Source organism: Corylus avellana, chromosome 3, assembly GCF_965113065.1.
Source record: "Corylus avellana chromosome 3, dhCorAvel1.hap1.2, whole genome shotgun sequence".
Classification (NCBI taxonomy): domain Eukaryota; kingdom Viridiplantae; phylum Streptophyta; class Magnoliopsida; order Fagales; family Betulaceae; genus Corylus; species Corylus avellana.
Window position 1 is genome coordinate 3,109,776 of NC_142492.1, and position 22,367 is coordinate 3,132,142.

General features: G+C 36.0%; 3 protein-coding genes across 3 annotated transcripts; 1 reads left to right on the top strand and 2 right to left on the bottom strand.

Annotated features, from left to right (window-relative positions):
• Nucleotides 1–568: 568 nt before the first annotated feature.
• On the bottom strand, nucleotides 569–1,345 carry CRR41 (potassium/sodium hyperpolarization-activated cyclic nucleotide-gated channel protein). Its single transcript, XM_059587992.2, has one exon. It carries the CDS (start codon nucleotides 1,274–1,276, stop codon nucleotides 656–658), a length of 621 nt encoding a protein of 206 aa, XP_059443975.1. The 5' UTR covers nucleotides 1,277–1,345; the 3' UTR covers nucleotides 569–655.
• Nucleotides 1,346–2,404: 1,059 nt separating this feature from the next.
• FIE (Transducin/WD40 repeat-like superfamily protein) lies at nucleotides 2,405–7,745 on the top strand. The gene is made up of 13 exons (XM_059585411.2): nucleotides 2,405–2,657; nucleotides 3,836–3,901; nucleotides 4,016–4,138; nucleotides 4,674–4,754; nucleotides 4,828–4,920; nucleotides 5,079–5,154; nucleotides 5,897–5,976; nucleotides 6,056–6,127; nucleotides 6,641–6,700; nucleotides 6,830–6,926; nucleotides 7,164–7,227; nucleotides 7,325–7,384; nucleotides 7,489–7,745. The coding sequence occupies exons 1-13, from the start codon at nucleotides 2,481–2,483 to the stop codon at nucleotides 7,550–7,552; spliced, it is 1,113 nt and encodes a 370-aa protein (XP_059441394.1). The 5' UTR covers nucleotides 2,405–2,480; the 3' UTR covers nucleotides 7,553–7,745.
• Nucleotides 7,746–8,212: 467 nt separating this feature from the next.
• On the bottom strand, nucleotides 8,213–17,837 carry LOC132173801 (amino-terminal region of chorein). The gene is made up of 20 exons (XM_059585408.2): nucleotides 17,345–17,837; nucleotides 17,154–17,242; nucleotides 16,695–16,804; nucleotides 16,513–16,567; nucleotides 15,924–16,012; nucleotides 15,707–15,773; nucleotides 15,560–15,622; nucleotides 15,134–15,304; nucleotides 14,946–15,039; nucleotides 14,792–14,871; nucleotides 14,605–14,680; nucleotides 14,355–14,398; nucleotides 13,710–13,777; nucleotides 13,011–13,096; nucleotides 12,731–12,888; nucleotides 11,307–12,645; nucleotides 10,892–11,178; nucleotides 9,969–10,175; nucleotides 9,727–9,883; nucleotides 8,213–8,757 (listed from the first exon to the last, which is right to left on the bottom strand). The coding sequence occupies exons 1-20, from the start codon at nucleotides 17,454–17,456 to the stop codon at nucleotides 8,459–8,461; spliced, it is 3,651 nt and encodes a 1,216-aa protein (XP_059441391.2). The 5' UTR covers nucleotides 17,457–17,837; the 3' UTR covers nucleotides 8,213–8,458.
• Between the last annotated feature and the right edge of the window lie 4,530 nt (nucleotides 17,838–22,367).

Genomic DNA, 22,367 nt, shown 5'->3' on the forward strand with positions numbered 1-22,367 from the left:
AAGCCAATAAAGCAGATTTCGCCACCTAAAAGACATAAAATTCTTCGAGTACAAATAGTGTTATTTTAGCTTTTAGGAAAAATTACAATTTATCTCTTTAAAGTTGACAGCGTTTTTCAATTCAAACATCAAAGTTTTAATTTTTGCAATCTACTCCCACAAAGTTTCAATTTTTTTCAATTATCCCAAAATTCTCATATTGCCCCTCATTTTTTTTTTTTCTAATGAAAAAAAAAATGAATTTGGAGTTGCAAAAATGGCCAGATGGCCACCCGAATTTTATTTTTAATTTTTTTATAAAAAATAAAAAAATAAAAATGATGGGCAATATAAAAAGTTTTGGATACAATTGGTCAAATTGTAAAAATTTGAAACTTTGGGGGGTGGATTGCAAAAATAGAAACTTTGGTATTCTAATTGAAAAACGCTATCAACTTTATGGGGATAAACTTTAATTTTTTCTAACTTTTATCTCAAATCAATGGATAATCTAGCACCCTTTTGATTTAAAAGATGGTAGAAATATATTACAGTATATTAAATTGTATTACAAATTTACAATGCTCTGTATTTGTATTTATAGAGAGATTAGGAATGATAAAGATAAACCTACAAAAGAAACTAAATAAATCATAATATCCAATTATTCAAATCCTCAAAACGAGAGAGCTACAAGTATAGCTTGCCTGCAGCGTGCCTTGGCCTGTTCAAGCCTCTCACCCAATGTATCCTCCTTCACTGCAGCCTTAACCATAGCCAAATCCATCTCCATCAGTCTCAACACCCTAAACAACTCTGTGATCATCCTGTCCTCCACTTTTCCTTCATCTCTCAACACCTCTGCTTCCTCTCTCGCTCTCTCCGCCACAATCTCCCCTACTTTTGCCAGAAGCTCCGTCGACCCAAATTCTTTCCCCATCAGACCCTCCAACTTCTCCAGAAAGTCCGCTATGATATACCCTTTTGGCTTCTCCAAGTTTATCTCCTTGGTTCTCTTCCAACCGATCTCAAAGTTGCGTGGCTCGGGCTGTGCCAGGCCAGTTGTTGACTTCCGGTCGCGGATTATCTCAGATTTTCTTCGCTTTTCGATGGGAAAATTCTCTGGTTTGTTGAGGGTGCGATCAGAACCTGGAGGTGGGCATGGGAGGTCGGGCTGAGGGGTGGAGTTGTCAGAAGTAGTGCATTTGATGGAGGAGTGCTTTCTGTGTGGTGGGCTATGGATGAGCGAGTGTGATGGGTTTGGATGAAGAAGGAGCTGAAAGAGTGTGGAAGCCATGCCAGTGTGAAAATGGAACCAATTGGTGAAAAAGAAGATAAGGGGCGCCTATTTGGCTCCCGCTTATAGATAAATAGATAAAACAAAAGAACAAATATCTGCAAAGTAGTAAACACTCTTTCTAATATATATATAACAGGAGGTTAAAATTTATATTTTCAAAGTGATTAAACGTGTTTTAAGTAACTTTTTTCAAAAAAGTTAAATAGTAAATTTGAAAAGCTACTTAAAATACGCCGGATGTAAAGTGAATATGATTAATAAATGTAAATAGTAACAAATGTAAAGAGTAATATTTTTTAAAAGTGATGGAAATTTCTTGTACATTGAGTTGTGGAAAAAATCTCAACTCTACTTCTAAAAGTGTTACGTGTTTTTTAATAAGTGAGAAGTACATGCACTTTTAATAATCTGTGCATCTCGAGTGCCTTTTTAATAGAATTAATAAGAAAGTATTTGCTTCTCAAATACTTTTTTAATAGCATTAATAAGAAAATATGTGCTTCTTATATGTTTAAAAGACACATGTCACTTTTAAAAGTTGATATGAGTTTCTTATTAATCGGTTTGTAAAAACTTTCTGCCATTCAAAAAAAAAAAGAACTCCTCACTTTAGTTTAATTATATTTTATTTTTCCAACTTCTTATAAATTAAACTAAATCAATATGTTTTAATGAACTAATCAAATAACAGCATGTTATCATTCATTTGGCATAAAACTCTCCCTCCACAAAAATGTTATGTAACAATTCATAAAAAGAAAAAATATTATAAAAAATGTTTTCCTTTAAAATAGATAGGTCAGAGAGTCTTTTAAGTTTTTTATTTTTTATTTTTTATATGTTCGCACGAGAGGGAGGGAGATTCGAACTAATGACTTCAGCTTCATTAGGCGTGATCTCAACCTATTGAGCTACTTCTTGGGGATCTTTAAGGTCGTCTTTCAACTTTAATCTGCCTAAGAAAAAAAAAAAAAATGTTAAGAAGTGGTACTAGGATATAGTTCCTTTCTTAAATTAGGTAAAAATAAATCTAAAATATGATAAATAATTTTACATTTTTTTTTAAAATATATATGAAAATTACGTATTTTATTTGAATTTAATCTCATCAGTAGTCATCAGTCATCAGCCACTCTGATCTTCCTATTTGTTCCACGTAATACGAAAGTTAGCAGCGAAACCGAGTGGGTGGTGCGCTCAGATGGCAAAGTTTGCGTTAGGGAGCGAGCCAGTGGTGGGCTCGCTGGCGCTGTCGAAGAAGCGAGATTACAGAGTCACCAATCGACTTCAAGAAGGCAAGCGCCCCCTATACGCCGTCGTTTTCAACTTCATCGATTCCCGCTACTTCAACGTCTTCGCCACCGTCGGCGGCAATCGGGTCCGTTACTTTTTCTCCGTTCCTTTCCCGTGAAAAATGAAAAATTCACTAGAAACTATAATAGCTGTAAGCCTGTAAGGCTTTTAGTAACAAACACAGTTCACGTATTCGTTGATTAACCGATTTTCCTTTTTATGTTGATTTCACTCGATGAATCTAAGGTTCTGTTTGTCCACTAGGAAAATAGGTTTTCCAGGAAATGTTCAATTTCTCGCGCAAAGATATTTCTTTGGGTTTTAGTTCTTTTTGTGAAAAAAGTTTGATTAAAGATCAGTGTGCAAGTTTATGTGCTTCATATCATGCAAATGTCAGAGCTTTGATAAGAAATGAAAATATGTCTATATAAAGCTATATATTGCTGAATAGCATGAGGTGCAAAATTAGAGTTTTGTTAGTCAGTGCCTTGGAGCTTGAGCACTGATGATTAGGCTTAATGAACGATTGGTGTGTGCATTGTTCTATTTTAGTAATGTAAATTGTAGAAAGTAACATATGTGCTTTAGAAGAGCTTGGCTTGTGATTAAGGCCAATTTGGTCTGCGTTTGAGAGAAAATTAAGAGACAGGCTTGGTTAGTTGAGCTCGAGAAAGCTGCTTGTGCTTGGGGTGAGTTCAATGACACCCTCAGCATTGATTGGAGTGTTGGGCTTTTAGTCAATGAGTTTGTTATTGTGATTTGCTAGTATATTTTGCTATTTTCTTTTTGGTTTCACCAGCATAGTTAAATATATGGATGGTTAAGGACTACGTCTGTGAGTATTATTGGTCTTCATGCTATTTTTTCTTACTTTATACAGAAATATAGGTGCAACTCATTGGTTGTAGTTAATATGCCTTGGAATTTATGAGAACTTATAAATTTCCCTCTCTTGATCATTTGGGTTGTGTTTTTAGAAAGCAAATATTAGGGGACAGTTTTAGCAATCCTGCACTGTTGTAATGCTTGTCGCACTTGCAAGGTGTCAAGTACTTCTTTCTTTATTTCTATACTCTAAAATTGAGTCAATCAATGGTCTGGTGGTGCATAATTCAATGCTGATAAGCACTATAGATTCACACACTTCCTGAATAGCGTTGATAGATTATTTTCATTCTCAAATGTCTTATTTTTTTGGTGGAACAAACGAAAGTATCATATTCATTTCTTCCATTGGAATTGTATTTCTTGATGTCTAAACAGGTGACTGTCTACCAATGTCTTGAAGGGGGTGTCATAGCTGTCTTGCAGTCTTATATTGATGAAGATGTATGTGAACACAGCTGCCATTTATTAATCCTTCTATTGAGTTATAGTTCATATGTAAAATCTATAGCTTTTTTGTGAAGAATATTTGCAAATTCAATGTATTTCGTAGATCAGAAGGATGAGTCTTTCTACACTGTGAGCTGGGCATGCAACATTGACGGAACTCCTTTCATAGTAGCTGGAGGAATCAATGGTTTAATCCGTGTCATTGATGCTGGCAGTGAGAAAATACACAAGGTTTCTTATCTCCTAATTTTGAGCTCTTATTTTTTTGGGAGTTGTAGTAGAAAAGTAATGGTAAAACTATAATGACTCAAGGAAAGTGTTAGCCGCATTTGCGTTTTCACTCCAAAATGACTAGTTAATTTGAAGCTCCCTATAATCACTTATAAAGCATAGTTTCATCTAGAAATAAACCAATGTGGAACTTAGCACCTATTAGTGCCTTTATAATCTGTTGGGCTATTCGTTTTTCTAATGTGGGATTGGAGTGTTACAAAAACAATAGTAGCTGTTATAGTCTATTGGCAAGAGATGAACCCAAATTGGCTTTTCTTATGTGTCACATCGCATCTAGGGTGTAAACTTATGCTTTTCTCGTTACCATTTTTTCATGTATCGGTATATATATATATATATATATATATAGTTAGTTCTAAATAAGTCGAAACTCGTAAAATACTTAATACTACATAGTTAAATGCATAATGCTGAAAGTATAGTGCTTATAAATATTTCTTCTTTTGCCCTGTGACATGCTCATGTTGTGCAGAGTTTTGTTGGCCATGGGGATTCAGTAAATGAAATCAGGACGCAGCCCCTAAAACCATCACTTGTGGTGTCTGCAAGCAAAGTAATCATCATAACATTATTTGTCTTTGTACTTTTTGTTTTATTATGTCTCACTAATATTCAAGAGTGTCCAGGATGAATCAGTTCGGCTATGGAATGTCCATACCGGAATCTGCATTTTGATATTTTCTGGAGCTGGGGGTCATCGTAATGAAGTCTTGAGTGTGGTAAGAGAAGATAAAAAAGAATTATGTGCCCACCCCCCTTCTTTTAATGTCATAAAGGGTGAAAAGCTTTGAGTTCTTTATTCACAACTCAATTTATAGCTTACGATGCAAGATAAGGATTTTAAATGATTATTCCTACATTATGTTGGTTACTGTAGGATTTCCATCCTTCGGACATATATCGCATTGCAAGCTGTGGCATGGACAACACAGTAAAGATCTGGTCAATGAAAGGTAGGACATCATTGTTGTTTTTCTTGTAACTTTTGTTTTAGAAAAGAAAACATTTATTGAACAAAATTGGAACATTGGATGGCCTGAATGGATATTTTTTGTTTAGTGAACAGTTTTACACCTCTAGTTGAATGGACGGGATGAAATAAAATACAGCATACGTATCACAGAATAAAAAGCACTGAAAAATGTAGACAAAGATCACAAATAATCTTAATACCTATCATATTGAGTGTGATCATCTATACAATGCATATTATCTTTTTTGAAGCCCATTAATGCTGCTCTGGGATGTAATGGGTGACACTGATCACATCCTTTGGAATGCCATACCTATCCTCTCCATGGGATTAAAGTGCTAAAAAGTGTTGGTTATTCCAAAAATGTTTTTAATTGAAAAGAGTGCAAAATTGTTGGACAAACTTGTTGAGAAGACAATGAGCATAGAACATGCTCTCATTTGCACAGAAAGTTCTGCTTTGGGTATCATTGATTTTATTTATTCATGAAGAATTTATTGAACAACCAGTTAAATCATATTTCACTTTTGTCGTATTACTTGATCTGTTCAAACATTCTTACTCGACTAATTGAAAATTTTTACATGGTATGGTTAGGTTCTCATTTGGGAGTTGGCCTGCTTGATTTAATATTCAGGCAGGTCGGTTAGTTGTTTCTAATTTTAGCTGGTTAAAAGCTTTATAGATTTTAAATCTTTGTCTTGTAATTAACCCTGCTTCAGAGTTCTGGACATACGTAGAGAAATCATTCACATGGACAGATCTCCCTTCTAAGTTCCCTACAAAATATGTTCAGTTTCCTGTGAGTATCAGCCTATCTTCCATGTTACAGTTAAAAGTATTTCTGCCTTTTGTAGCTTAGTTCACCTTACTCTTTTCAGGTGTTCATAGCTTCAGTTCATTCAAACTACGTTGATTGTAATAGGTGGCTTGGTGATTTCATCCTCTCAAAGGTGAATTATTGTTTTATCCACTGTTTGTATGGCTTCTAATCTAAATCAAAGTTGATTTAAACTGAGGAAAAACCATACTCTATGGGATGAAACATTATGAGATTTGAAATCTTTGTTGCCTTTTCTAATTGACTAACTAAAATCAGCAAGGTAAGCTTCTTCAAATAACTTCTTGAAACACCATCTCAAGCTTTGTGAATTGTGTTTTGTTTGTGTTAATATTGACCTCTAGCATCTTAAAATGTGCTTGGGACATCTTCAAGAAATATGAAGTTTTGACAGCTATTAGAATGACTTAGCAAGGCCTAATGCAGGTACTTAAATAATAGACAAGTTTAGAAAAAAGTAGCATGTCAAATTTTAATCTGCTGACAGTTGAGTTGGCTTGAACTGGAAATTTGCCTGGAAAATGTGCCTATAGAAAATAATAGGAATTATCATAACCTGGAGTTGCTTCTAGATGCCTTGTAGATATAATCTATGCTCATATTAATGTTATTATTTTGTTTCCAGAGTGTTGATAATGAAATTGTTTTATGGGAACCTAAAATGAAGGACCAGTCTCCTGGGGAGGTTAGAATTTCCTTATAACTATTGCACTTCTAATTTGTCCGTCTCTAATCTATATCAGTTTATATTCATGGATATTTTTGTTGATTTTAATAATCCCAGTTCAGCTTTTTGTTGCTATGATATTTTTAGGGTTCAGTTGACATCCTTCAGAAATATCCTGTTCCAGAGTGCGATATTTGGTTCATCAAGTTTTCATGTGATTTTCATTATAATGCAGCTGCTATAGGTAAAAGGCTAAGTGGATCCTCATTTTATGTTCCTTTTTTTTGGATATTTATATAAGCACACAAACAAACGCACATGGAATTTATTGTCAATAAAATACGATATTGTATAAATACTTATGATCTATCACAATATTGCTGATATAATTCCTTATAATTGCATTCACACAAGCACTGTATCTTCCAGCTTTTGCGTATCTACTCGTGGTGATCTCATCCTACATTGTCTTTAATACCAGGGAATAGGGAAGGAAAGATCTTTGTTTGGGAACTGCAATCCAGCCCCCCTGTTCTTATTGCAAAGTTCGTTGGTTCTGCTTTTTTTGGTTGAAGTTTATGTTTAAAGTTGCAATTTCTGTGCAATATGAACGAGGTTTTCTTACTCTTTCACCTCTTTCAGGCTGTCTCATGCTCAATCAAAGTCTCCAATTAGACAAACTGCCGTGTCCTTTGATGGAAGGTGAACCCTTCATGCATTACTTATAGCCTCAACATATTGTTATTTGAGATCTTATAAATGTACCGAATATTGAAACATGCAATTTTCCTTCTGTATGTGTACAGCATCATTCTCAGCTGCTGTGAAGATGGGACAATTTGGCGCTGGGATGCAGTGGCAACTTCTTGAGCATCTAAGTGGGTTTATTGGCAATGTTAGAAGATGCACATTTCGGTGCCCAATTTGGATTGGGTTAGGGTTATTATTTTAACCTTGTGGGGTTTAGAGAAATTGAGACTGGTGACCTTTACTTCAGCCAAGTTGTCACTTTGTTAAAAACTAAAAGTCATCCATATGCGAAATATATGTTTCATTCTGAGCAGTTTTTGTAATTTTTTTAGTGTTTCTATTGCAAGGCCGCCAGATAGCCCACTGTGGGGCCGTCAAACGGCCTTAGCAGCCTACCTCAGAGCCACTAGACTGTTGTGGTGGCCAACGTGGGATTACCAGATGGCCCTGGAGGCCTATAGCAAGGGCGTCTATTAGCCTACTGTGGGGCTACCAAACGGTCCTAGCAGGCACCGCGAGGTCGCAAGACAAGCACTATTGTGCGGTTCAAACGCTGATGAGTTCGTTGCATATTTCATATTTGTGCTCCTTAAACCGCTTAAATTGGCAGTACACAGTGGTCATGTTATCGATCTTTAGTAGCTTAATGGAAGACTACAAAATGAGGTAGCATTCATTGCACGTTGACCGTCACCATACTTTTGAGGTGCTTTAACGAAGAAACTGATGGGGTAAATGACTTAACACCATATTCTTCATAATCTAAATTGATACAATATGGAATGGAAGTCATCCTTGAATACAAAATTTCTCATTAACACCATATTCTTCCAAATCTAAATTAATACAATATGCAAGTCATCCTTGAATACAAAATTTCTCATTACACAGAAGAGCAGCTTCCTTTTCAGCCTCGCATGGATTTCTATATATATGTTATATACAAAAAAGAATGGGGAACTATAATGATTGGGATTCCGTTTATCCCAGAATATAACAGCCTAAAATGGCACGCAGTAGGCCAAATTAAGTTTGAGTCCGTAGCCGCATCACTAAACTTTGCATACTTTCAAGCTTCTGACTCAGTTGTTTAATGGTCTCAAGATGCTGTATGGAAGATTCTGAACAACCTACGTCGGTAATAAGATCAGCACATTTGGCCTGTGAATCTGAAACTGCATCCTCTAGGTAAGCCACCGTTGCTTCCAAAGAAGTTGTACGTGGGCTTTCATTGATCAGATTTGGTAATGGAGAGAACCCAATACTGCCACCACTACCACCACTGCTGAGCTTTGGGGAGAATATCTTGTCAATGCCATCACTTCCTGCAATTCATCAATCTATCAAATTCTGACCCTCATTGAGAAAGATGGAACACGCAACAAGGATATATATTTAATCGGTCCAACAAGGAACATACTAAGTAGCGAAGCATTATGGTCAAAAGAAAGCATAGGTCAGTATTTCAATTAAGTACTCAAATACAATGCAGCTCAATCCAAACACATAGGTCATGGAGTTGCAATGAATTGGACTGTCATGCACAGCAAGAAGAGAAGAGGGAGACCCACCCGCCACTCGGGGTTGGGAGTGTTGGGGGCTCCCTGAACAGCATATCCTGCTACTTCACGATGCAGAAGTCAACTATATATCATGTATGAATGCATCGCTATGATTCAACATTCTAAACCTCATTTTTTTTTTTTTTTTTTTAAGAAATCGGATTTCATTTAAAATCAAAGGGCGCATCAAATATACACAAGATGTATACAAGAGAAAGGAAAAAAGATCAGATAAGGCATGGAAGCTAGAAAAATGGAAACAATAATAGGTTGGCATCCAATGGAAAAGGGAGTTGAAGAAGGGGCTATATTGAGCTGCATCTATTACTAACTGATTCTGCTGAATCACATAAATTCACTTAAGTGAACACACACACACTTTTTCTTCAAGTACTTTAATCAATTCTTTCTATGTTCTTCTCCTTTTAGACATTTTATCAAACTTCTATAACTATTGTAAAATCCAAAGGCTAAAGGTTAACACATTACAGTCCAAATGTTCAATTTCATTACTACTCCACTTGATTCTAACAGCCCGCGTTGATCAAAATATAGAATCCTGATTCTAATAACCTCTATCTTGTACCAATTTGCAGTTTGCTTACAAAAAAACCATGAGCCTTCAAGGTGTTATATGCCCATAGCGTTCAGCATTCCAGTCCAAGACGTCGAGAATAATAAGAATTTATTCTAGTTGCAAAAAATGGAGTCTTAACAATATGTTTAACATACCAAGGTTACTTAGTTGATCCATTGCTGCCTGGCCAATAGAACCTTCCAGCTTCAGTAACCGCAAAATTCCAGCAGTTATTCGACCCATGGAGTCAACTTCAGACTTGCACAAAAAAGCAAGGTGTTGCAACTCATCCTTGGTAACAACTGCCTCAATCTGCAGGGTAAAAATCACCATAATACAAGACCTTCCTAAAACAAGAGGCAGCATGGATATGCTTGTAAAGTTAAGACTATATTACCGGTTGCTTAACAGAGAATTTCAAGTTTTCCACCTCCCACTTCCCTAGTTCATCATCAATGGAGTCCTCAGTTATCACCAGGCGAAGTTCAAGATTTATCCCTCCAAATGTCTCAGCAGTTTCTTTAATACCATTTGTGGGTAAGACAGATGGATGGATGCCCTTTAGACCCTGAGGCTTTAAAGTCTGTAAGCCTTCAACACCAACCTGCAAGCATCTCAAAATTTGAGATCATGAATAGTAAATTTCTAGAGCTAAATAAAGACAGCAATTTGAAGATAGTTCACAAAATAAAATTCGATTAAAGGATAAGGGTTGCACGCATGTTTGGGTAGGGTAATATTTAGGACAAACTATACCTAGTCATCAGCAAAGTAACCAACACAGCCCAGGCGAAGAATAGGCAGGATGAATATATTCATCTCACTACACAAACAAGGCTTCCAAATCAGGTTCAGTTTTTTGCTTATTTTATTCTACAAGCCAAATTTAACCATTCCCACTTTGGCAACCTGCAAGAAATACAAAGCTAGTCTGACAGAAAAAAAGAGACTAATGGTTTTTAGTTAAATAAGATGTGCCTCAATTTAGATCAACTAAGTTGCGTCTCATCAACAAAGTATCTAAATTGAATGAGTGGTTGGGACAAGACAGAAGTTCTCTAGTGCTCCTATAACTGCACACCGACAGTGACCCAACTCCAAAATAGGAAGAGCAAAGAACCTAAGAATAACTCAAGATACCAAAGCAATAATTTGTATTCATGTTGGACAAATTCACCGTCAAAACAGTTTATTTATGTTCCGTGTTTCATTAGCAGTGCTTACCAGCTTCTAAAACTAATGGAACAATTAAAGCCTTTGAACAAAATTTAAAAGCTAAATTAAAGGAGCAAAAGAGAGGAGAAAAATGCACATTCTCACCGTGACCAATTCCACAGGATATTTCTGAATTTCTTGCGACCTTCCTTTGACATTAAGTTCATGCTTTGGACTACTTTTTGCTTTCACCCGCAGACTCTGGAAAGTTGTATGCCAACACCTCTCTTCTCTACCTACACCTTCATGATTGTCAAACCACCACCTTTCTGCCATCTCCTGTGGTCCTTCTAGAGCAAATAACCAGTCCTTCAGTTCTATGGTGAGATCCACATCATCTGGCTTTCCCAACTGCAACGAGCTAATTTCTTTTGCATCTCCTGAATTTCCATCTGGTTAAAAAGGAAAGTTTAGAGAACTATAGGTAAAGTAAAAGATAAGGGACAGATGAGCAAATCAGTGTGCATGTATGCGGGTTCAACCAGTTAAACAATGTTACCAGATATAATATGTTACATACCCTCTTCCGGATCATCAACAATGAGAGATGATGTTTTAAAAAGTTTTGAAAATGGCCCTGCTCGTAAGTTTTCTAACCCTTTGGATAGCCCCTTCCCAGGACCACCATCAGGCCCAAGTATTCCAAACCGATGCAGCAAGGCTTCAGCATAGTTCATTCCTCCACCAAGGCGAACACCAGAAATACAAGCTGACACACTCAAACTATGGCATTCAATATCTTGTTCATCTAACGGAATCACATGTACCACGCTTATGTCAAGAAATGGAACTGCAAAAGCATTGCTGCTTGAATAATGGTCCATTTTGTTGTGTACCCAAAAGACAGCTCTTAATTGAGGGTATCCATTCCCACTAATCAAAGGACCATCTTCATCACAAGTTAACAACGTGCCATTTTGATGCGCCAACTTTCCCTCAGTGTCTACACAGTCCACCTGTACACTCTCCCAACGTAAGGTTGATGAAACAGCAATGGCACCACCAAGGGTTCTGTGGGTAACTCTGATAAATAGATTATCCCCGAGAAACTGGACCAGGGGCATTCCCTGAACATTCTTTGCAGAAGACTCCAGAAATCTAAGCTGAAGATCCTTCACTGCTAAACTTACTGCGGTATCACTAGGAACCTTATCCATCAGCCTTCCACCAAACGATTTATTCCTACCTCTCTTTGGTCTATTATTTTTTCCAACAAGGGCTATCTTGTCACTCACTCTGCCAAAGAATGTATAGAGATCCAGTATAAAAAATAGCTGTTCCACTGAAGTGTTGGACAGATATTGTTGACAAGAAACCCCTACCCTGACAATACCCCCTGGAGGAGGAACATCTGCTAATGGGCTCCCATCAGCAGTTGCCATAGCTACTTCAATGCATGTGTCGTTCAGTTCAACACATCTCCACAAGCCTGAACTCCAGTCAAGAGAATTTTGAAGTCCACTTAAGCCAGTACATGTTTCTAGAGACAAACTAAGGAGTGATGTTTTAGCGGTCCATTTCTTCTGGCTAGCATCAATAGGTTGACCTTTCCAGAGACAGAAGCAAGCAGGATCCTTCTCCAGGTTCAATAGCCTTAGGTTTAGTGAAGGTGAATCTGAAAAGAACAAGCTCTCAATATGAAGCCTTGCTCCAGAAAATGAGCTCTGGATGTAACTGTCCCTGTCACTAACAGGATTATTCATTTTGCCCAGGTCCAAAGGAACAGTAAGATCTAATTCCTTCAGAGTGAAAACGAAGGAATTTACAGAAAAATCAGGTAAAACAGCACCAGGATTGACAACAACTCCATCAGCTAGAAAGGAAGATATCCTCAAACAGGATTCTTCTTGAAGATGAATCTGAATCAAGAATAGGAAGATACTACTAAGAAGCTTAAAAAGTTAATGTAAATGAGGTCATTCATAGAAAGCATTTGGTGCATACCATAAGAGGTTGACACTCTACAACTGTTTGTGAAGCAAAAGATGGTGGAACCGGAGAGGGTTTTATCTGTAGAGAATGGAGACATACTAAAGGAACACCATCAATTAATTGCCACTGCTGTTCTCCCAGAGGATATATTGGCGGGCAAAAATTCTTAGCTGGCCAAACAGACAAAGGAACAAAATCAACCTTATCTCACATATACTCAATCCTAGCAAAATATACAGACATTGAACTGAAACTGATGTTCTCAAAAATATAAAATAAATAAAACTGATACCAAATTCAGGAATGTGTAGAAGATCTTTTGAACCACTTTGCATTGATGGTTGCACTAAGGTGCATGGAGGGCGTGAAAAGGTATCCCTAAATTCCAGCCAGCCATGTAAGTTATATTTCAGTTACATAATAACATAAACTCAAGTCAATACATAAAAGGATAGATAAATTGAAAAGAAAAAAGCCTCATCCCAAACATTTAAGGACAGCATAAAAATCCTGTTAAGACATATTTCTGCTCTCTCAAACAAAATAATATAATTAAATAAATTGGTTTGAGTAAAGATACAGTAGAGGTCACAAGGAATAGATCATATCCACATCTAGTAAACCAAAAAATGCTCATCAAGGCGATCAACAAACTTTCCAGTTCTAAGTGTAAAACAGTGTTGCCTCTACTTCTATTTCTTCTTTTGTGGATTTTAAAAATTCTATAAATTTTTACATTGTAATTTCTAGGGGAACCTATAAGTAATAACTACTAAGTGACAAAGTCAAATTGATAAATTTGAGTGGTATTGTAACAGAAGAAAAAGAGAAATGAAAACACATGAATAAAAGCTAAAACTTCCAAAAAGCAAAGAACAAAAATGGAAAGTTAGATTCCGCAGACTCCATGGTAGCAACATTGAAACTCTTAGAAAACTACCAAGAACAGATATTCAGTAGGACAAAGTCTGTGAAACAAAAAGAAGCTAACCTTAAGAATAGTCCACCAATCATGACCTTAGACAAGTTATTGTCTTCTTCTCCATCAGAAACACTGGCCTGCGAGAAAAGCACATCTCAGATAAGGTCTTAAATTACTAAAAGTACAGATCTGCACAAAAACTAAGATATGCATGGGAAAATTTATGAAGGGGTCTCAAAGCTTAAAGCAGGAGAATGCAAGCTAAGTTTATGCAATAGTTAAATAAAGTACGAAGCCAATAGTAAACTTGCCACTAGAATTGATCAAACTAACAAGGAGCATCAGATTCCTGTCAAAAAATTATCTTTGAAAAAATAGACTCAAATAAACAATGAAGCTACGAAAATTTAAGAAAAATATTCTATCTAAGGACACAACAACCGTATTAGTTTTATATAGAGCCAGATACATAAAATGCAACTAATGTCAAATATCTTTTCTCTGTTCTTCAAGCAATAAATATCTTAACTATAGCATTATATGAGGTATCGTGAGCAAAACATATAAAGCACTGAAAAGACAAACTCAAGATTGCTCACTAAATTGCTTTGTTTACTTCAGAAATGATTGGTTTTTACCCACAAAACATATGGGATAAGAACGGTAAGATGATGTTATCAGAAATTTGAAGAATAATTTAGTGTCATTAACTACCCGTGAAAATAAGAGCGACTGCATCAAAAGTTCAAGCTGGAATTCTGCAAGTACAAGAACAGGAAAAAAGAAAAGGTCCTTCAGTAAAAAAACAAAAAAAAAAAAAAAGGGTCTTAAACATTCCACTATACGTATGGAAAAACCTTTTAAAGGGCGGGAGAGAGAGAGAGAGAGGCAGATATAGTAAGAAGGTATCAAAGTAATCGTCATATATTGGTTAATAAATTTGTGGAGAGGAGGGGAGACAAACCAGCATCTTTAATGCAGAGAAATATGTGGTCTACAACAATAGAGACTAGAGAGCGTCCCGCTGCTTCCGTAGATCTCTGCCAGGATTCCATGAGAGAGAGAGAGAGAGAACTTGATTGAGATCGGTATATGACAGGTTAGCAAGATAACATTTTACTGAAAGAATAAAAACTAAGGCAAGTTAAAACCTGTTGAGTCTTTGGATCAACGTCTCCTCTATTTAAACAGACATATAATCCCGTCAAGAAGCGTAGAAGAGCACGTAGTCCTGCTCACACAATGCTAAATTAACCCAATGCAATTTTTTTTGTTATGAATAAGGAAAAATCTAAATATCATTACCTGGTTCACTTAATGCAGGACAAACAGCTTCTGTAACGTGTAACTGGACCTCAAGCCCAAGTGGACTGTTCAGTTCAGTCCTTTGCACAGTAATCTGGCCATAAGAAATTAAGGATATAATTGATAATATGGACCTGATAAGAATCTAAATATATAAGAATCAACTTGAAATGACAGATTTTCATTACATAAGCTTCTCCTGATATTCCTTCTATAAAGCGCTCTCCCCCAAAGAAAACTCGCTTGGCACCATCATCATCTCTCTGGTTCCCCTCCTCTCGGGAGCAGGCTATATTAGCATCCATGAACATATCAGGATGAGGCAGGAGATCAATTGACAAAGATTCCCATTCAAGTTTCTGGTAAAGAAGAATTTAGAATCATTAGGTACTCATGTAAATACAAGCATTTTAACATCTTTCATTTATGAGAATAATGAAACACATGCACAAGCAGCAAATTTCTCATGGTCCATCTTATCCAAAAAAAAAAAAAAAAAGAGCAAATCTCCCCACCCCTCTCCCGCCCTAAAAAACAATTATTAAAAAAACCCCACAAAATACAAACAATGATGCATATATCAATATAGGTATTAATGAAAATCAGTATATTACTTTGAACACATATATGTACTTTTTGTTAATGAAGAAGTCCCGCGCTTCTTTAAGATTTACAACCTGTTAAGAAAATGTTGTTAAATTAGCTGTTGTACAGAAGAAAGTACTCTATCGACCATCTCACAAGCATAACCAGCAAATTACCTGCCAATTTTCATTTGTGGTATACAGCAAAAGATTGCGTATAGTGATAGCTGCCAAAGGTGATGCCCTGGGGATGGTTTAACATATACATATACGAGAAAAGGTTTACATAGGCATTCTGATACATTAGAATATGTTGATTCAAAAAAAAAAAAAAAAAAAAACACTAGACAAACAGATGTTAAACAAACAATATGTAAAGGCCTCAAGAACCTACCAAGCTGCTCCTCCTTGGCCTTGAGCACAACCACGAGTTTCAAGTAGAAGATTGACAGTGCCAATCTCTAAAGTCATTCCATCTGCAATCTGATAATCATATAAGGTGAATTGTCTTTCAAATTCAATGTTTGCATTTGTGTGCATGTAAGAAATGACAAGCCCAAGCAATGGGGAGCTATGTCAAGCTGGAAACCAGCATAAAACCTTTACAGGCACCATAATGGATTATGGGTCCTCAAATCAAGTTGTGTGTGCTCCTGACCTTATCGTTTAAGATGTGTGAGTCAATAAAAGTTGAGAGTACAAAGAGAGAAGGAGGAAAAAGGGCATGGACAGAAGTCGTAAAGGAGGATCTAAGATATCTCGTGTTTAAAATCGATAAATGACTGTCTGCAAGCTGAAATGGTGCAGTAGATGATTAATATAACAAATTGAGTAGCACTTAGACTTGGTTCAAGTGAAGTGCTGGGGTGAGCTGAGGATAGGACTTAGGTTTGATGATTTATGCCTCAAATCCATGACATTGGAATTGTTGAAGCTTAAGTATCAAATAGATAAATTTAACTTTAGACAAGGTAGAGGAGCACCTTATCAGCAAATCCATAACCACTTCCCTTCACAGAGCTAACTGATGTCGGGGTACTGCAAGTGATGAAAGAAGAACCCATCAGTTTTAACTAACAGCACAAGCATCACACTACTTCAAAAATTACCACAACTTAATCTAATCTTGAATATAATCTTTAAGCAAGAAAGCAAGTAATAATACCCGTTCGGACTCCTAGATGCCTCCAAATCAGAGTTCTCCTCTAGAACCAAATCAAGCCGATCAATTTGCACAACAATTGGCTCATAATTTACATTACTTACCGATGGCAACTACAAAAAAACACAAATCAAACTCAATTAGACAATAAAATATTAAAACAAAACCAAATCCAGTCTAATTTGCTGAAAAACTAATTGAAGTCTTATGCATCCTTTAATTCACTGAATTATTAGAAACAATCTGACAATTTGCACTTCTAAATTTCCTCTATTATCTATTGAAATTCTTACAATCTTCAAGATAGTAAACAGTGAACTGTAATAAATGTAACTCATTTTCCACCCATTTTCCCAGCGATTCTTAATAGCCAAACAGAGTACATTAAATAATCATCAATTATCATTAAATTTTTTTTTTTTTTAACAAAAAAAAAAGGATCGAGAGCTATTAGTTACCAACCATTATCTCCAATTTCCCGACCTTCGCCTTCGTCACATTCAGCGCCGGCGGAAACCCGACGCTCGAATGCAAAGCGTCGCCGTCTATATCTGCGCCAAATTTCGAAGCAGAATTCCACAATTAAACCCTAATCCAATCACATATTCCACCAAAAATTCAACCAAATTAACCACAGTAATCACGAAACTTACCCAAATTGGAGAGCTGTACGGTCCGGCCCTGCAACTTGAACTGATCTCTGGAGAATGACTTCAACCAGTACTTGAGCGTGTACTCCAACGCGCGCGCCAGTATCGACTCCATTTTCGTCTTCCAGAAGTTCCGAGTAATCTCCGGAAACGGGTCGGATCCAATTCGCGGATATGATCGGAAATGCAGGAAATCCTTAGTCGGGTTCGGATTGCGAGGTTCGGGTCGGCGCGAACATTGAGAGGAGCCAGTTGGGGGGGTATGAGGTTTGGTTTGTGAAGTGGAATTTCAGGTGGGGGAATGCGGGTGGTGGTGAAGGTGGTGGGTTGCTGCGTGCGATATGAGAGGTTCGTACATGTGGCACGTGCGAATGGGGGAAGTGCCTCGGATCCAGGGGGCTCTGAGGAAGTGTCAGAGGGTGGATTTGTCGGTATGGCTTCGTGCTTGGGAAAAGTGGAAATTGCAAGAGCCACACTCACTCCATGTGAGTGACAATGAGGCAAGGCAAATGAGCCATGACCCAACATTAAAAATAGTATAAATGCTATTGATATTGATTTTTTTTTTTTTTTTTTGGTTCTAATTTGGGTGGCAAATGGCAACATGCATGGCCTTTTCTTTTGTTGTTTTTTTTTTTTTTAGTGGATTCGGCTTAATAACAGCATGTATGCCGTAGTTTAATTAATGGTTAAGATTGAATCTCTCAAAAAATTTCTTCATTTTCTCTCTCTTATTAAAAACTTCTAAAATTAAGTCAACTTTAAGATTCAATCTTAATCATTGATTAAACTACAACATATAAACTAGATCATTGATTAAACTTCTAAAAATAACAGCATGTAAACTAAATATTTTTTAGTGTAAAAATAGATGTTATTGACTCATTGACTCACACAAATGTGTATTTAATAACTTCTAAGAATAATTATTGAGGAATTTGCCCAACCAATTACAATCAAATTTAATTATGAGAAAAATATAAAAAAGCCCCCTTAAACTATCAGTCGTTTTCGATTTAGCCCCCTAATGTTTTAAAAGTGATAAAGTAGCCCCCCAAACTACCAAACTATTACATTTTGGCCACTCCGTTAGTCAAAACCGTCAGTTTGGACAGAAACTGCAAAACGGCGTCATTTTGTTAGGGGCTACTTTATCAATTTCTGAACTTTAGGAGGCTAAAATGAAAACGACTAGTAGTTTGGAGGGTTTTTTTATATTTTTCCCAAAAAAAATTTTTTATCATAAAATGGCATTGTAGTAACTTACCCATAGCAAAACGACGTTGTTTTGCAGTTTCCGTCCAAACTGACGGTTTTAACTAACGGAGTGGCCAAAATGCAATAGTTTGATAGTTTGGGAGGCTACTTTATCACTTTTTGAATATTATGGGCTAAATCGAAAACGGCTGATAGTTTGGAGAGCTTTTTATATTTTTCCCTTTAATTATGAAAACCACCAAAACCGAGGCCCATGAGAGTGATAAGGGGGAGAGAAGTCCAGCAGGCATTGCAGCAAAGTTGTTTGGTGCTGTAAAGATGAAGGTATGAGCTGGATCGACCAAATACGTGTAGAAGCGAAAGGAAAGGAGTGGGGTTGGGGTTTGTGTTCCAAGATGAATTATCAATTGGAAAGGAATCGGCATGCTTCCTCCAAGAGCCGAAATTCTCTGCTTCAAGGCGTGTGTTGGTTTGTCTTCTACGTTGCTTTACAAAGATGTGCACGTAATTCAATGTATTGGCTGCCCGCTGATTGCGTTGAGCCTACATGGGCTTAGGTAACTTGACCATCTATGTTCGTCTAAGCCCAAGAAATTGAGATGGATGTAGAAGTACGGGTAGAAAACACTCTGAAGCTTGAGTTAGACCCTATTTACTATTTAGGTGTGTGTTTAAGAAGTATAAAGGTGTATTTAATACTTAAAAAAATTAATTTAAAAAAAAAATTCCGTTTAATTAAAAACATTGAAAGTGTTTTTAAAGGTCTAGAAAGCCAAAAAAATATTTTTTAACTTAAAAGCTCTATTTCTCAAATACAATCTCAAACATGTTCTTAGTAGGGTGAAAATATATTTTGATTTAGGATCTCATTACTATATATGATATATCCATAGAGCAGGTGACTGTCTATCAGTGATCCTTCGAAGTGGGCTGGCTTGTCGGGCACTTGATCATCTACCTTGAAGGTGGATAGACCTTAGAGCACAACTTTTTAGATATTAAAAGTAACATCCTCAAGAAGTAGCTTAATCGGCTGGGACCACGCTTAATGAAGTGGAGGTCACTAGTTCGAATCTCCTTCCTCCTTTTGTGTGGCATGTCAAAAAAAAAAAAAAAACAAAACAAAAAAACTAAAAGTAACACAATTTCAAATACACCTGTGAAGTAACAGGCTGCGTTGGCTTGGAGTGGGCCCCTTGAAGATCTTTAGTAAATGGTATCACTATGTATAAACCCAAATGCAGATTGGCCCCTTTAAGCTCAGGCCAATCTGCAAACTGATTGGGATTGATGGGATGTGAATGTAATTGGCTATTTAGGGCCCAGCCCAGCTCATGTATTAGCCCATGAATGAGTAAATTATTGGGGGACAAGACCTTACTTACACACTTGATTGGGCACATAAAAAAGGTAAAACACATGTTATAGATTATCATTTTTCCTTATTATTATTATTATTATTTTGTGGCCAGACCTAATTGGAAAAAGTAACACATTATTATGTGGCAAAGATTCAACACGTTATAAAGAGAATAAAGAAAAAAAGGTATACATTGAACTAAACCACATGTGATTTGTCAATGCTAGTAGAATTAACTGATTTGATGTCAACTTTTAGCCGTCGGCATAACCCCCGGCCAACATATTCCAAATCATGTCACAAATGTGGATTACAAAAATGTCACTTCACTTCTATATATCGGATTGAAACAGTGAAATTCAGGCAATCTTTAAAGAAAAAGTTGTGAAGTTCACCTGTTTTGAGCTATAATACAAAACCCGCCAATTCAAATAGATGAGCCCTATAATTGCATAAATCACAATTCGTATTAGTTTAGGTTGCAAGAAAAAGAAAGAGATCTCTTGCTTTTAAGTTGGATTGAAAACTTATTGGATCGAGAGTAACTAAAAGTTTTTTTTTTTTTTTTAGAGTAAATTTAAAAACTCAACTTTTATATAATATTTATACAATTGAGATGATGTGGAATGACAGTAAACCATTAGATTTATGAAAAAATTGATCAAATAGTTTATGAACATTTCACATCAGCCTAATTATATAAAAGCCCTATAAGAATTAGTTATTACCATTGCTTTGTATGCATGACTTTCTGTCTTTCTTTCCTTGTTTAGTGGCGATTTAATTAATTGGTTTCAAAACAAAGGCTTTACTTGACAACTTTTGTCTTTTATCTTTTCAAAATAAAATTATTAACGAACAATTTAAAATACAAACACTTAAAACTACTTTCATTTTTATATTATATTAAAATACTTTAAAAAGAAAAGAAAAAATAATCACTATCTAAGAATTGTTAATAGAGCCAAAACTTTACTAATTAGTTACTCAATTGAAATTTATTGTTGAAAGTTTTTAAAAAGATTTTACATTCTTCTAGTATTTTCTCAAAATACTTAGCCAACATTTTTAAGGGGTAGCTCAATCGGCTGGAGATCACGCTTCATAAAGTGAAGGTCACTAGTTCGAATCTTCCTTCCTTCTTGTATGAACATGTTAAAAAAAAAAAAAAAAAAAAAAAAAACACTTAGCTGTGACATGTTTAATCTATTTTTAGGTCAATTTTAATTAAAAAAATAAATAAATTGTCAGTTAAATATGCTAAAGAAGTGCAAAATTGCAATTTTTTTTTTTTTTTTGTTTTCCTTCTAAAAAACCACGTTTGGCCGTATGGGTCATGCACTAGTAATTTTGGTACTGACACGTGAGGCGCACGTGTTGGTTTGGTAAATCGACAAGCATGTCTAGCCGATCCGCACAACTTGCGTACTTCGTGGTTTCCACGACCGTGACTGACGCAATCCGTCCTAAACCCCAAGTACAGAACTTTCACGAAAAAACAACGGCGTCCACTCGCGCTCTTGTCCTTGTAACGCACGCGCGACCAAGTTCCTTCTTCCTACTTCCTACGCCAGAGACACAGGCTTCATGCCTTGAAATGGGTTCATTGTGGTCCGGCCCAGCCCCTTTTTTTTTTTAAAAAAAAAAAAAAAGATTAATCTAGCTAAAGCTATCAATTAATATAATTGATAAAATTTATTAACATCCAATTAAAGTAGAAACCATTATCTTGGCCCACTCTAAATGCTAGTCTCTCTCAGATTTCCTTCTTTTTAAACCTAATGATATCTAGCTAAGTGGTGGTCAACTTTCTCAAAATTGATAGATAACCGCATTAATTAACGCAGAAAATAAAGGACTAAGAAAATGAAAACTCATACCTATATATATATGTTGACCCTGCTTTGGTTTGAATATTATTATTCTCATGAATTTTTTGTTCATGTCTAGACCTTTGAGTTGTGAATGTAAACGTGACCTTGTCTTTCGGGTAGAGGAAAAGACTACAAAAATGAAATCTCATACCTATATATATATGTTGACCCTGCTTTGGTTTGAATATTATTATCCTCTTGAATTTCTTGCTCAAGTCTAGATCTTTAGGTTGTGAATGTAAACGTTATTTTGTCTTTCAGGTCAAGGATGATAAGTTTTGGCTTGGGATTTTTTACCCTCAATGCCGAGGAATAAGAGCTACCTATGGCGCAGATCTCAAATCTGCTATTTAATTTGAAAATTAGTCATAGGTTAACGAATTTTGTATGAGTCTAGAATGTAATACGTCATCTTTGACGCTTGTAACCTCGTAGTTTCGGCTATGATTGCTTCAAAGCTTTGCTATGATTGTTTGAGCTTTATGCTCGTTTATTAATGAATAAGATTGAACTGTTTTTTTTTTTTTAAAAAAAAAAAAACATTAAAAAAATTATAATTATTGTTTTTTTTTTT